We start from the raw sequence: 13,081 nt of genomic DNA, 5'->3' as shown, positions 1-13,081 counted from the left end.
ATCTCTTAATTCAAAATTGTACTTATTCCCATTTTACTCCCAACTACCATTTCCATAAACATATGAAGTTTAACAACAGAATATTTTTAAAGAGAATCACTCTAACAGATGGATATAAAAAACTGTTTCTACTTTGAAGCATTCCCTTCAGTACAGACCCAACGAAGCAACTGAATGAAATGCTGTAACAAAAGAACCTGCAAAGAATCCCTTCTTCACTCCTTAACCATGGCTCCACTAGGGGACAGCAGACACAGGCATTCCTTCTATACTCCTAATATGAATCTTACTGGTAAAAAGAATTCAGAGCTCCACAAATAAAAATGTTACTAACAATTACCATACTCCAGACAATAACGACTACAAAAAAGTGATCCACAACCAATCCTTTATACCTAATTATTCTTCCATTTGACAGCAGGAGGCGAAGATCATTGTCTTTTGTTCGCCACTCAGGTACTGTAGAGGATGGCTGAAAGGGCTTGTTAAACCTCCCATTCAGTTTCGAGCCTGCGATATCCTAAAGAAGTAAAAGCAATGTTGCTTGTTATTTATTCTTATAAATTAAATTGTTTTTTTCTGCACTCCATAAAAGCTTAAACTCAGCACTAGGATGGTTACCACCTGAATAACCAACTGCAGAAAGCTCAGAAAAAACATGTTTGGATGTAAAAAACTTCAGAAGGTGACTGCACCTTCTCCTTCCTTGAATCATCTATACTCTCCTGAAGCATCTGAAACAACTACAACTTTCCTGTAATACTCCTTTTACGTTTCCTTTGGAGAAATATCAGTAGAGATGGCCAAGCCAGAAGCTGGGCTTGGAATTGATATGGCAGCTCCAGGATTGGGTATCTGGTCCCTGAAATTAGTATCTCAGAACAAATTTAGAAGACAGTAAAACATCAGTAATGGAAAGTAACCTGCCATAAGCAGAACTTTCTTAGCTCAGAGCAACTTACATTTGACATATACTCTGAAGCAATCAGCAATGCAGTTATGCCCCAAACCAGGAACATGTAAAATAATTTTTTTTTAAATCTCTGTACTGATAGTGAGCATTATATTTCTGCATTGAGTGACAAAGACTAATTCTCCTAAACATTTGTTTGCAGCAATGCACTGCATGAGTTAACTATTTGTGGCAAATTTTAAATTCAGCTTCCTGTCTTTGGAGGCTAAAATGAACGTCTCTTGTTTCATGCCTTATGAAGATCAATCTAAAGACCCAAATCAGTATTTCTCCACTATGAAAGTCCATCCTCTCCCAGCTAAATTTGTCAGCATTGCTTATACTCAAAAAGCTACTTATTTGCTTTCATAAAGCTACTTATATCCCTTCTCTTAGTCCTTCTTCCACTTCTGCTGCTGTTCTTTGAAATAACGTCATCAAACCTGAAAAGAGGTATTTTTCAAGAGAGTACTTTTCACTCATTTGCTCTATGATATCTTTGTAATACAGCCACAGAGTCCACGGCCCCACTATAGAGACCAAAGGCATCCTGAAGCTTACTGGTAGGGAGGCACTGTCACGCAGGAAATAGGAACATGACAAAAAAATAAGGCTAACCAAATTACAGTAACTATTAAGAACTATACAGAACTACTAGAAACAGCTATGTAAAAACACAGAGAAGCAGGCTGGCTCAGAGCCTCACCAAATCAAGGCTTTGCAAGGTCCCTTCTTCAGATAATTGATTCAAAGTAGCACTTGACAGCTACAGCAGACTACAGTAATTCAAAAACTATACTTGAAGTGCGTAGTGGAGTCAGGGTATCCTCTGAATCAATATTTTGCAGGAACCTCCACAAAAAAAATTATCACAGAAAAGAGATATTCCTATCAGAAAAACTCAAAAGAAATCAAACCCAAATCTATCCATGTTTCATATGACAAAGAGTTGTAGTCTGTACTCTTATGCATCTTTAAAGTGATTCCTTATCAACAGAGATTAGAAACCTACTCTAGTTTTGTTTTTCTTGCACATAGCTTAACACTTGCCTCCTCCCATGGTGACATCTCCAGCCTTTTCAGTACCTCCCTAGTGTGGAGTTCCAGGATGTCCAGATTAGAAGGAGTTTTGGTAGCATGGTCTCGCAGCTTCCTCACCCTTCGTCTGGAGTGGTGAGGGGAAGCTGTTTCATGTGAAGATCGTGAAGTTGGAGACACACCAAGAATTCCCTGAGTTTTAACTAGTTTACTGTTTTCCTCCTGTAATTAAAAACGCATTTTAGAATAGTCTCAGAGAAATAAATTCACATATTTAAGTGCTGCCTCTTGTTCGTCTAATAAATATAAATTATACAAACAATTGTTAGGCCTTTTGGAGAAATAGTACACATTTCACTTGGATTTGATGAACAAAGCTTAGTTCTATTGCACCTCTTTCCCATTAGGGGCTTTTATGCTATTCCATAATAGTGGTGCTTAACACCAAAAGCTACCACCAAAACACACGCTTTTGTTCAGGCAGCATCGGGTAGACCTGTATTGTACACAACAGGTCACATCTCAGATCTGTTCTCTCTACATACAAATGTGAGAATTTTCCAAGAATCAATATTCATTAAGGAATAAAGGAGCAAAACACTGGTATGTACAAGCAATCAAAAACAAAAGGAAGGGAAAAGACATCCCCACTGACTATGTAACAAACAGCCACAAAACACATGAGGGAGCAAAAGAGACGACAACTGGACCAAAAACTAACAAACAAGTGGGTAGGAGAAAGGAATATGCACAGAATTTCAAATTGAAATCTTTAACAACACGTTAACGGTAATTATTTTAAGAATTTATAAGTGAGAACATTTTAGAAACACTGGCCTATAAATAATTTCACCATTAAAATTTAAAAATAATTTAAAAAAAAGTCATAAACACTCACTATACATTTTCTTTATCTGAAATACCCATAGCTTAGTATTCTCAAGAGTTTTCCTCTTGATATTCTATTATTAAATGAATGTTTAATAAATTAAAAGGTGAATATGGTCAATCAGAAGCATAACTACTATGGAGTTCCCTGATTCAAAGATTTTTTTCTGCAGGTTTACGTAGGTTGCCTCTATTCTTACCTCTACAGAACGAATCACTTTAGAGAGCTCTTTGATGAGATGCCCAGGCCTAATGTTGTCTGGAATTTCAAAGGCATGTTCTGTTACAAGCTGCATGCAAAGGGGGAAGAAAAGATACTTAATTTTTTTCAGATAAAAGCAGAAATAATATGAAATAAACAAATCTACAGAGGAAAAAATAAAATAAAAAAATCCCAAATAGATTCATTTCTGCAATAATGACTGCAGACTTCTAGGATGATACACAAACACACACACAGAATCTTTCAGTCCAAGTTTTAGTAGGCAACAGATATCCCTCAATGGCTCCAAGAATCCAAAGAAGAGGTAATACAAAGCCATACTGACCAACAACTTTTTTTTACCCTCAGTACAGTAATCAGCTTTTTTTTTTTCTTCAGCATGGTCAGTATAGAGCCATACTTCAGACATTCAGCAGAGTCATGACCTTCGAAACTAAAGACTTCAAAGCTAAAGACTACGGGAATTTCACCATGGCAAACATTTAATATAAAGAGCAAATCAAGAAAAATCATCAGTAACCAAGACGTAGATTTTTAGACCTCTTCCTGACATCTAATATTTAAAAATTACCTTCTTAGCTTATTTAGAATCCAATACATTGGAGAATGCAATTAAAAAAAAAAAATCAGTCCCTATAACAAAATATAGAAAGCCATAAGAATTTATGTTCCCTTTAATCCTCTGAAATCGTATCAGAGACAGATTTCACATATACACACACAACCAATCTGAGTAATTCCAAATGCTCTACAGTTAGATCTAGTAAAAAATATGTTTAATATTTTGTATGTAGTTTAAATGTTTAAATCTCAAAACACTTTCAGTTAGCATTAAACAGACAAAACAGCACTCACATAGACCAGAATGACTGACATGAATTCTGTTGTCTCTTTAATCAACCATTTAAATGGTAAAACATCCCAACACTTTCAGTTACCCACATTTCAAAAATGAGATTCAGCAGCAAAATGATTGCTAGAAGCAATTCGATACTGTATGTGCATTTTATTGAACCTGGTTTCCCCTCAGTCATTAAAACAAATGCTTTCTCCCCCTCCAAAAAACCCCCAACATGAATGTATAATCATGGCATAATCATTCATTTCAGTGCCATTAATTCTACAGGAAAAATTAAATCAGCTGCTATTATCTACCATTCTTCATTCTTTGAATGCATCACCTCCACACATTCACACTTGAGAACACAGCATCTCTGTCACTAAACTGCATAATTTTCCCAGCAAGTTACTGGTCATTTTAGGATCATTCAATCCTTTCTGCTTAAGGACTTTACTCTCCCAAAGGTCTTCCTTTTCATGAAGACTTCAAGAGGAAGTGACTGAGGAATCCTCCCAAAAACTGGTTTAAAAACACTAAAAAGCCTTCCTAATGCAAATGTAGTTTATATCAGAAGCTTGTTATTTTGCCAGTATGATTTATAGTAACTCCTTGAGCAAAGTGAGTTCCACAGGCAAGCTCACTTGTTTGTCACGATAAAAGCTATCTATTTACACCAAAGTTTTCTCAATTAAGCTGCAGCAGAGAGATATGAATACCTTCAGATGCCACGTCTGAAAAATTATCATTATTATTAAATAACTTGTTTTTAAGTTGTCTCTGCATCCTCGTTCTTGGAAAGGAAACATGCAGCCTTTGGGACTGAGGAATTCTCTTTTTCTAGGGAAACCAGTAGCAACAAAACAGCCTAAGAATGCCAGATGTCAACTTCAGGTAAAGAAAACGATGAAAGAAAGCTATGATTCATTCAAGAGCTTCAAGAAATGGTTCTGTAAGTGTCAGAAATACACAAAGGAAAAAGAAACTTGTCTTAAAACAAGAGGTGTAGATAAAAAAAACCCTGGTAGGCTAATGAATCCAATCCTCTTTGCAGAGTAGCATGACAATGAGGTATATCAACACTTAAATACGCACAAAAAATAAAAATTAAAATAATAAACCCCACATACCTTCCTCCTCACAAAAAAAAAAAAAAAAATCTGATTTTTTTTTCCTTCACAACAGCTAGCAATATCTTTTTTAAAAACACAAAACAGTTGCCCAAAATAATCTTACTGGTACATGAACCAAAAGTCTTAAAAACCGACTCTGAGATGTGTTGCTTATGCAAGCTAGAAGGAAGTCAGAGCTAAAATCCAAGAGCTCAGATGACTGGGCAGGTCATCATCATTACTGCGTGTATCAGTTAGAATGCAGAATGATGGCCTGCACCAAAGCAATTGATGAAAGCCTTGCACAAACTGAATTCAAATCAAGACATGAGAACTAAAATAATTTGAGTAGCACTCAACCTCTGTCCTCAGCATCTTTTAATTTTTGGCAGTTTATAAACAATGCAGCAATGAAGATACCACTGCCCTGCTGAAGATGAGTTTGAAATCCTCTAGTAAATGTTATATAATTCTCTAAGACAACTTCCATGTCTTGAAAAGATATACTCCATGATATGAATGTGAAGCCTCCTGTAGGCTTGAGAAGTAGGCTTCTCAAGTGAGGAGCAGACATTTGTCATTTCTTTTTCAGAACCTGTCTGAAACCCCCAGTATGGGCAGATCATACAGCACTGTACAAAGCTCCTCCTGTCCTCACCTGCATACAACTACAATCCTATCACACACATGGCCTGTTGCAAAGAAAAGATTAGCTCACATATGAAGCAGTAGCTACATGAACACAAGGTACAAAACATGATAGCTGGTGGACAGTAGACAGCATTGTGGCTACATCACTGATGCTCTGCAGTTTCCTCACAATTGATGAATCTGTTCAGCCACTGGTTTGGGAATACTCACAGGTCTCATTAGGAATCATTCAGAATGCAGCAAGTGCAATTGATTTTTTTTCCACAGAAAAGTAGAAAACATATCACATTCCACATGCAGTATTAATCAAACTACTTAATGAGCTACTAGACAGTACACAAATGCTACAATACTATAATACAGCAATCTAGAAAAAAATAAATTTCAATCCAATTTCAAATTAAAATAAGGATTTATATAGGCTATGTTTGATCTCAGTTATCAGCAGTCTTATTATCTGGCTTGCTTATTATCCATGCCCCAGATGCAGAGATTGCTTGGATTCACACATGGTTTAACAGCTTAGGCACAACATCCTGCAAATACCACTACACTGCTCACTATCTAACTTTGATACAGAACAGCGCAGACCAAGAGACACTGGAGAACCAACTCAGAGGGCCAGCACAGCTTCATCTGGAATGAGTAATGCTACACAGGTTGTACCACAGCAGATTCCACATAAAATAACCAGTTCTGCATTTGTACCTCACGTTTACTTCCACAGAGCTCGTAATGCTCAATGCGCAGCATTGTGCAATTATCATACATGTTGTATAGTAAGTTCTCTTAAATGTAGGACTTGTAGGCAGAAAGACCAAGAGATCTCAAAGAGCCAGTTCAAGTCATCAGGGCCAGCAACAAACTAGAATTAACAAACTCAGTCAGAACCCAACTGCCTGTCAGCACACAGCACTTCCCTGGAGCACCAGTTCCAAGAGGGTCTAATAGCACAGGCACATGAAAAAACACATGGGGTTAGGCCAGATCCAGTTCTGTGCCAAAACAGGTAAGCTTTCCTGGAGAGAACAGCACCGGCAAAGCCAGCATTGATGCCATACTAATGATTTTAGAAGAGTCAATCCATGTTCAGCAAGGACAGTATTCAACTGAAGTCAATATTCCTCAGTCTGTATCTAAATCGACTTTTCAGCAGATGTAGCTGAAATGTGCTTTCCAAATCATTGACTAATATCAGGGCATTCCACCCCTCCACTGCATCAGACTAGGGTTAATTGACTACATAAACACATTTCTTAGAAAAAAGCCCTACCCTATCATCTTATCCTCTAGCATTCTTATCTCATCCTGAGGAGAACAAGATTCTACCTCTATCAGTTACAATACTTGCGATTATTAATTGGTCTAACAGACTTTATTAGCATTATGGAATATAAAATTGTCATGATGATTCTTCCCCAGATCAGCAGTATATACTCTCCATAGACTTTTTCCGTATTCATTAACAGATAAAAATAATCTTGAACTTTAAAAGGGCACAGATCTTCACTTAGTTCTAAATCAAAACAGAGCTCAACAAAAAACCAAACATAATCACTTATACTTACTTCTTTTTTCATCCATAATTTTAAAGCAGTAAGTAAAGCCTTCACTCCTTGCACTAAATAGCTTGGAGGCTGGAAACCATCTTCCCTCAGTTCTAAAAAGGATACAGCAACCAATTTAGAAACAGTGAAAACAACAGAATGATACCTACCCTTCAGCCAATAAAGTTGCCATTGTGCAACAGCACATTAAAGGAAAAATTGTGCAAGCAAATGAAACATGACATCCTGTATTTATGTCCATACTGTAACAACAACAACAAAAGCCAAATCCAACACTAAAGTGATTCTACATAAAACCTTCTTGTGTGAATTAGGGTTAGTTTACATCATACTCAAGGTCAATTACAAGAAAACCCCAGATCTAAAATACAGAAAGAAATCACTTTTATTTCACTGGAAATATTTTAGTCAAAGGGGACCGGAAGAATGTGGGATGTATTTCTAAATTAGAATTTGTATCACTTATTCCCATATGTACTCTGCAAATGGCTCACACTAGCATACTTCCATTCCCCAAACATTTTCTGTAACCCTTCCAATTATCACAGTTCTCCCTCACACAGTTTACTGCACTTTTTCCTCCCAGAATCAAAGGGGACATGAGGTGGAAACCACTCTGCTACAGAAGCTTCTCTTCTTAAGGAAGCTGGTGTTCTCGAGTAATTGCAATTTCTTTTCTCTTTTCCTTCATGGGGGTGAAAAAAAGAAGGGAAAAGACAAATACTCCATAAACAGCCAAAAGTAGATTACAATCTCTCCTCATGTTCCTGACAAATATTTCCACTTGTCAATAGCAAATGGATCAACACTAGAACTACTTGGCTCACTTTATTCCCTTAAAAGAATACACTAATAAAACACTGTTCTTATGGATAATGTATTAGTATGCTGGCAGAAAAAGGAAGTTCTGTTACTAAACAGCTGTTCATGTCTCAAAGGCCTCCTACTTTTCAAAGGGTATGAGAAGGAGTGGCAGACTCTGAGCTGCAGCAGTAGTCTTCCTGCCCACTAGCTGACTCGGTATGTCTGTGACCCTGTTACCATTTTATAAAAAGAACCAGAAAGATAAGCTGTATTGATTTTGCTTACTGACCTGAATTTCTTATAAAGTACTGCCAACAACCATGCACTCAATAATTTAGAGGCTGGACATCACCATTACCTTACACAACCAAACCGGTGTCATCCCTTGTTTATAAAACAATGGATTCTGACTAGAAAACATCTAATTCATATAAGTCTTCCTGCCAAAGCCCAACATAAACTTCACTCTAGCCATGGAAACCTCAATTTTCATTTTTTATAATGGATTTATAGGTCATAGCATTGTTCAGCAACAAACATCTGCTGAGCCAAAGATTAAATGTAACATGAGAATAAGTTTCATACTCCTCCCCTAAGTCACAAGAGGCTCCTAGCCTATGAACTCAAGGAGTCGTGGGATAAAAAGGGGAGGGGGAAGAGTGGGGCCAACAGACACAGCTTATAGTTAGCTATGTGATATAGAAACATACATATTCCACTGCTTTTCCAGCAGGAATACAGTTCCTGTGTCTTCTGATGAGTTTGTAAGCATTAAATATGCAGGACTGAGGCCAATCAAAGCAAGCTTTCAAGACAAAAATACTCTCTTTTTGGAAGGCAAAATTTTCTGCAAGTTTGTTCTATTTGGTAAGATTTCTGAGTTGCTTTAGGTTCACCAGAAACTTTAAATGCTCATTTTGGAAACAAGGGTTGTTCAATGTCTTCATTTGCTGAAAGGAGAATAGATAATTTTCCATAACTTAGAACTGTTAGAACATTAGAAAAAGGTTACGTTAGACTTTGATCTCTTTCAAAGAAGAAGTTGAATTCAGCAGCCTCCTCTGAAGGTTGATTTCTGTCCTTTGAAATACATCATATTATTAAAATTAAATAGAGCAAGTAGAGGGCAAGATATTTGAGGAAAAGAAGGTGAAGTCAGACAGACACTCTATCAAGCTCAATTATACATGGGTACAAATATAGCAATTAAAGAATAGATGAGGAAGTGTGGAAAAAAACAGCAGACTCCTAGGAACTGATGCATCTTTCCCACAAAAACCCTCACAACCAAGAGCAGAGGACAACAGGCAGTGACTGAAAAGGTCAAAGAAAATTGTAGAAGTGCAAGAAAATTTCTCTGTTCAGCTGTGAAGCCACCAAGAAGAAATCCACAGATACAAGTTGGTGGAATCATTTCACAGAATCACTTGCTCAAAGGAAAGGCCATCAAAGGGTACTCCAAGATCTTAAATGACATGAAAGAAGCCTGAGAGAAAAACTGATGCCATGGAAATAAGTTTCCTATCTTCCTTTAAAAAGTCTTGTGAGATAATGGCACATTAATCCTATTCGGTTGGTAGTACAATTGCAATGTACCAGCATCTCAGATACTCTGCCTTTATAATCTAGAATATTTTCATTGACTGGATACAGCATAAGCATTAGATGAAAAACACTAATAAAATAGTTTAAAAGTTCCAGCAGCAGGCTATCAGGTGTGAGTTACACGCACCACCAAATGCACTAACATTTCTGTCCAGTGCAAGTTACCCTTTATTACCTTTAATCACCTCTTGATTATTACTACCTTTAATCATCAAAGTAGTTTTTAGAAAGATCATTTATGAAAACCAAGAACTGCTGGATCTAGAACTGTCACACTGCAGCACTCACTAAAATCTGGTAAAAAAATGATGTGACTTTCCAAAAAAAGGCAAAAATGAAGTAATTCAAGTCTAGTTTTTCAGCTTAAAAAGTCTCCTCTGTTCACAGAACAGCAGTGCAATTTTCTTCATTATCTATGAAAAGAAAAAGAATTATGAAAGTAGATACAAGTGCATCTCTTAAAACAAAACAAGAATTACCTTTCAATGTTTCCAGTAAGTTTTTGGCCACAAACCAACAGATGGCTTCAAAGAAAGGAAATTTGAAAAGATCCGGGGTTTTTAGCCTCTTCTCCATTTCATAACACCTGAATAAATGCAAATATTAGAAAACATGAATGTTTTAATTATCAAATTCGTTATTCAACTATGTAATCATTCAAATTGACACAATGTCCAAAATAAAATAAAATAAAATAACCATGGCCATGATAAATAAAAGAAGTCAAGTACCACATAGTTAAACCCCAACAAGACCACAGACAAGATTGAACTCTGGTCTCATTCAGGCTCTGACCTTATCAAGTTTGACTGCGGCACTTCTAAGAATAAAGTTGGACTTCAAAAAACTAGGATACAAACCCAATGTGTGATCTTTTAACAGATGGAATTTTATCAGGATTCCACTGTAATAAATAAAAACAATATGTTTAGAAGACAGCTCTACATCTTGGACAAAAACTAAATACAGCTGCCCTTAGAGCAATGCTGACTCGAGGACGTTCATTTCAACTCAGTGTCGCACACCTGGGCTTGCTTAGTTTTGTTTTACTCACTCATACTAATCTCCAAAGTAGAGTTTTTTTCTTCCTTTTGTTTTTCTTTTATTCACTCAAATTCTTGCATAACCTTCATTTTGCTTTTGAAACTTTGCAGAAGTCAAATAAGAGAATGTGTTTGATACATTCTAACTGAAAATGCCACTATTGTCTGAGAGCCTGTACCAATTTGATCCTGGTTAAGCACATGAAGAAAAATCTCTATGAAAAGAATATCCTACAGACTGAGGAAAAAGTATAGGAAGAGCTGAGACTAACCTGAGCTGCATGCCAATGTTGAGGTTGTGCAAAAAGTTTCCTCCAAAAGCCATACAATCCTGAGATGTGAGCACAGCGTGAATCCAGCCTGAAATGACAGATTGTGAAACTTAAAACATACATATGAATTATTCTAAGACTGTTTTTAAATACATATATAAGTAAAAACGCTGTTCCTGAAAGAAAAAAGCAAACAAATTTGTATTCTGTGCTAGGAACAAGTAATCTAAATTTTAACAACATGTAAACTACAGTGTTTCAGAAATCTAGTGAACTCTAGTTTTCTGAAGGAGTTAAGCTTAAGACATTTATTACTGGGAGGGGAAAGTATGCAAAGCCAACTTTTCAAGTAAAAACTCCCTCTGAAATTCAAGTAAAAATTCAAGTAAAAGTTTTCATTCCAATCCACAAAGATAAGCAAGTCCGAAGAGAAAAAATATACTGAACAAAAGATAAAGTCATAAAAAATAAAACAGAAATTATATGTCTTTCAATATTTACATGTTGCTTACAGTAACCGGGTTGTTTGCACAACATAAAAAAGTCATTTAGCAATACTGACATTTCTCAAGTAGGAATTCAGAAGTGGTTCCATAAATTATTCTAAATACAGTCACTCTAAGTCAAGTGAAACTATGAACAGTTTAAAACCCAGTCTAGACACTCTATAAAAAATTTGTCACATAATTGAAATACTGTCCTTGTGAACTGCACTATTCAACATGGTAAAGCATGGCCAATACGATGCTATCGATCTGGCTAATTACTACTGGATAATTTCAACTAAGTACACAGCAGAATGTATGACATGAGCTTCCTGATTAAAAATAGTTACCTTTCAAATTTACACTGTGCAGCTTTAATGTAAATAAACTACAAATAGGCTTTCTTCTTTCAAGATTTTCTTTTTGATTTTGCAATCATACAGATGATCTTTGACAAAAGACAAGTTGGCCAGACATTTGCAGATTAACTCATGGTTTCACCAAGGGTAGGTAAGACATACAAACATAGGAAGTTTACCAGCTTGAGGCAAGACCAGACCAAGTCAGAAGCAACTACCCAGTACAAACTACCACTAAATCCATGCTCTAATTCAGTTAATAACAAACAGCTCTACTTGTTTTGGTACCACATATAAAAAGACTTGAAACTTAACAGTTATGCTGACTAAGCAACACACCTACCATGTAGCGGGGAAGGAAGTTAAATTACTGTTGCATTTAACCCCAGGCAGCAGCAACTTAAAGACATGGTTTCAGTTTCACTCATCATCATCACAGTAGACAGAACCTCTGACTCTCCAAGGGACATGTGCGTTTCAATCCTTTAAACACACATCTCCCCAGACACTGACAAAATTGACAACAAAGCCTCCTCACTGTTGCATCAACACCAAGGATTTTTATGGCATACCTGTATCAGCTAAAGGTTTTAATTTTTTTTTTTTTTAACAGTTCTACTTGCTATTTTTATGCTGCAATTTTGGTCAAGGTCTATGTAACAAGGAAAGAAAATTCAGTGTAGACCACACAGAATATCTTGAATAATATTTAAATAACTCTAAAGACCCTTCCAGTGCTATTCACCTACATGCAAGATTAATTTTAAATCAGAAGACTACTCTGAACATATTTCAGAGATTATAAAATAATTATGATATCCATTAGCATCAGGGCAAGCAGGAACAGCAAAAGTGGTTTTCAGTAGAGATCAGGGTGGGTTTTTTTCAAAGTCTTTACTCAGTCTTACAGAATTTCCCATTTTCTTAAACACCTGTCTTGAAAACTAGTTTCATTTATTGGTTCTTACACTATACTCCGAAGTATATGAACAAGGATGTCTGTATACACATACACACATATGTGTTTACACACATTTACATTTACAAGTACCATTTTATGTGTATACACATGCAGATACCTGTACACATTAGAAATTATCATGTGATGATATTTTTCTTTATGGCCACATTGCAGTGAGAGCTCAGATTCACTTGATTACTTTGGGAAACAGTAACAATTTTCAAAGATCTTGGGCCACAATAAAGTTCTTCATTTTGTAATTCTGCATTCTTTGTTCATAGA

General features: G+C 36.2%; 1 protein-coding gene across 7 annotated transcripts in view; it reads right to left on the bottom strand.

The window, feature by feature from the left end:
* The window catches only part of KDM7A (lysine demethylase 7A), an 89,279-nt gene that overhangs the window by 38,800 nt on the left and 37,398 nt on the right, over positions 1-13,081 (bottom strand). For 6 of the 7 annotated variants that reach the window (XR_003530803.1, XR_003530804.1, XR_003530805.1 and 3 more), the window contains exons 8-13: positions 10,995-11,082; positions 10,159-10,265; positions 7,271-7,362; positions 3,079-3,168; positions 2,003-2,212; positions 396-520 (exon numbers count right to left, since the gene is read on the bottom strand). Coding sequence is in view for 4 of the 7 variants with exons in the window: in XM_027662695.1 (XP_027518496.1) it covers positions 396-520; positions 2,003-2,212; positions 3,079-3,168; positions 7,271-7,362; positions 10,159-10,265; positions 10,995-11,082 (712 nt within the window). In the remaining 3 variants the exon portion in view is untranslated. The remainder of the gene's footprint in view (positions 1-395; positions 521-2,002; positions 2,213-3,078; positions 3,169-7,270; positions 7,363-10,158; positions 10,266-10,994; positions 11,083-13,081) is intronic. The other variant, XM_027662714.1, reaches the window with a different exon arrangement.

The sequence above is a fragment of the Corapipo altera genome, unplaced genomic scaffold (assembly GCF_003945725.1).
Source record: "Corapipo altera isolate COAL_440 unplaced genomic scaffold, ASM394572v1 1, whole genome shotgun sequence".
Taxonomy (NCBI): Eukaryota; Metazoa; Chordata; class Aves; order Passeriformes; family Pipridae; genus Corapipo; species Corapipo altera.
Note: the sequence above shows the minus strand (reverse complement) of the source record. Positions and strands in the feature narration are given on the sequence as shown.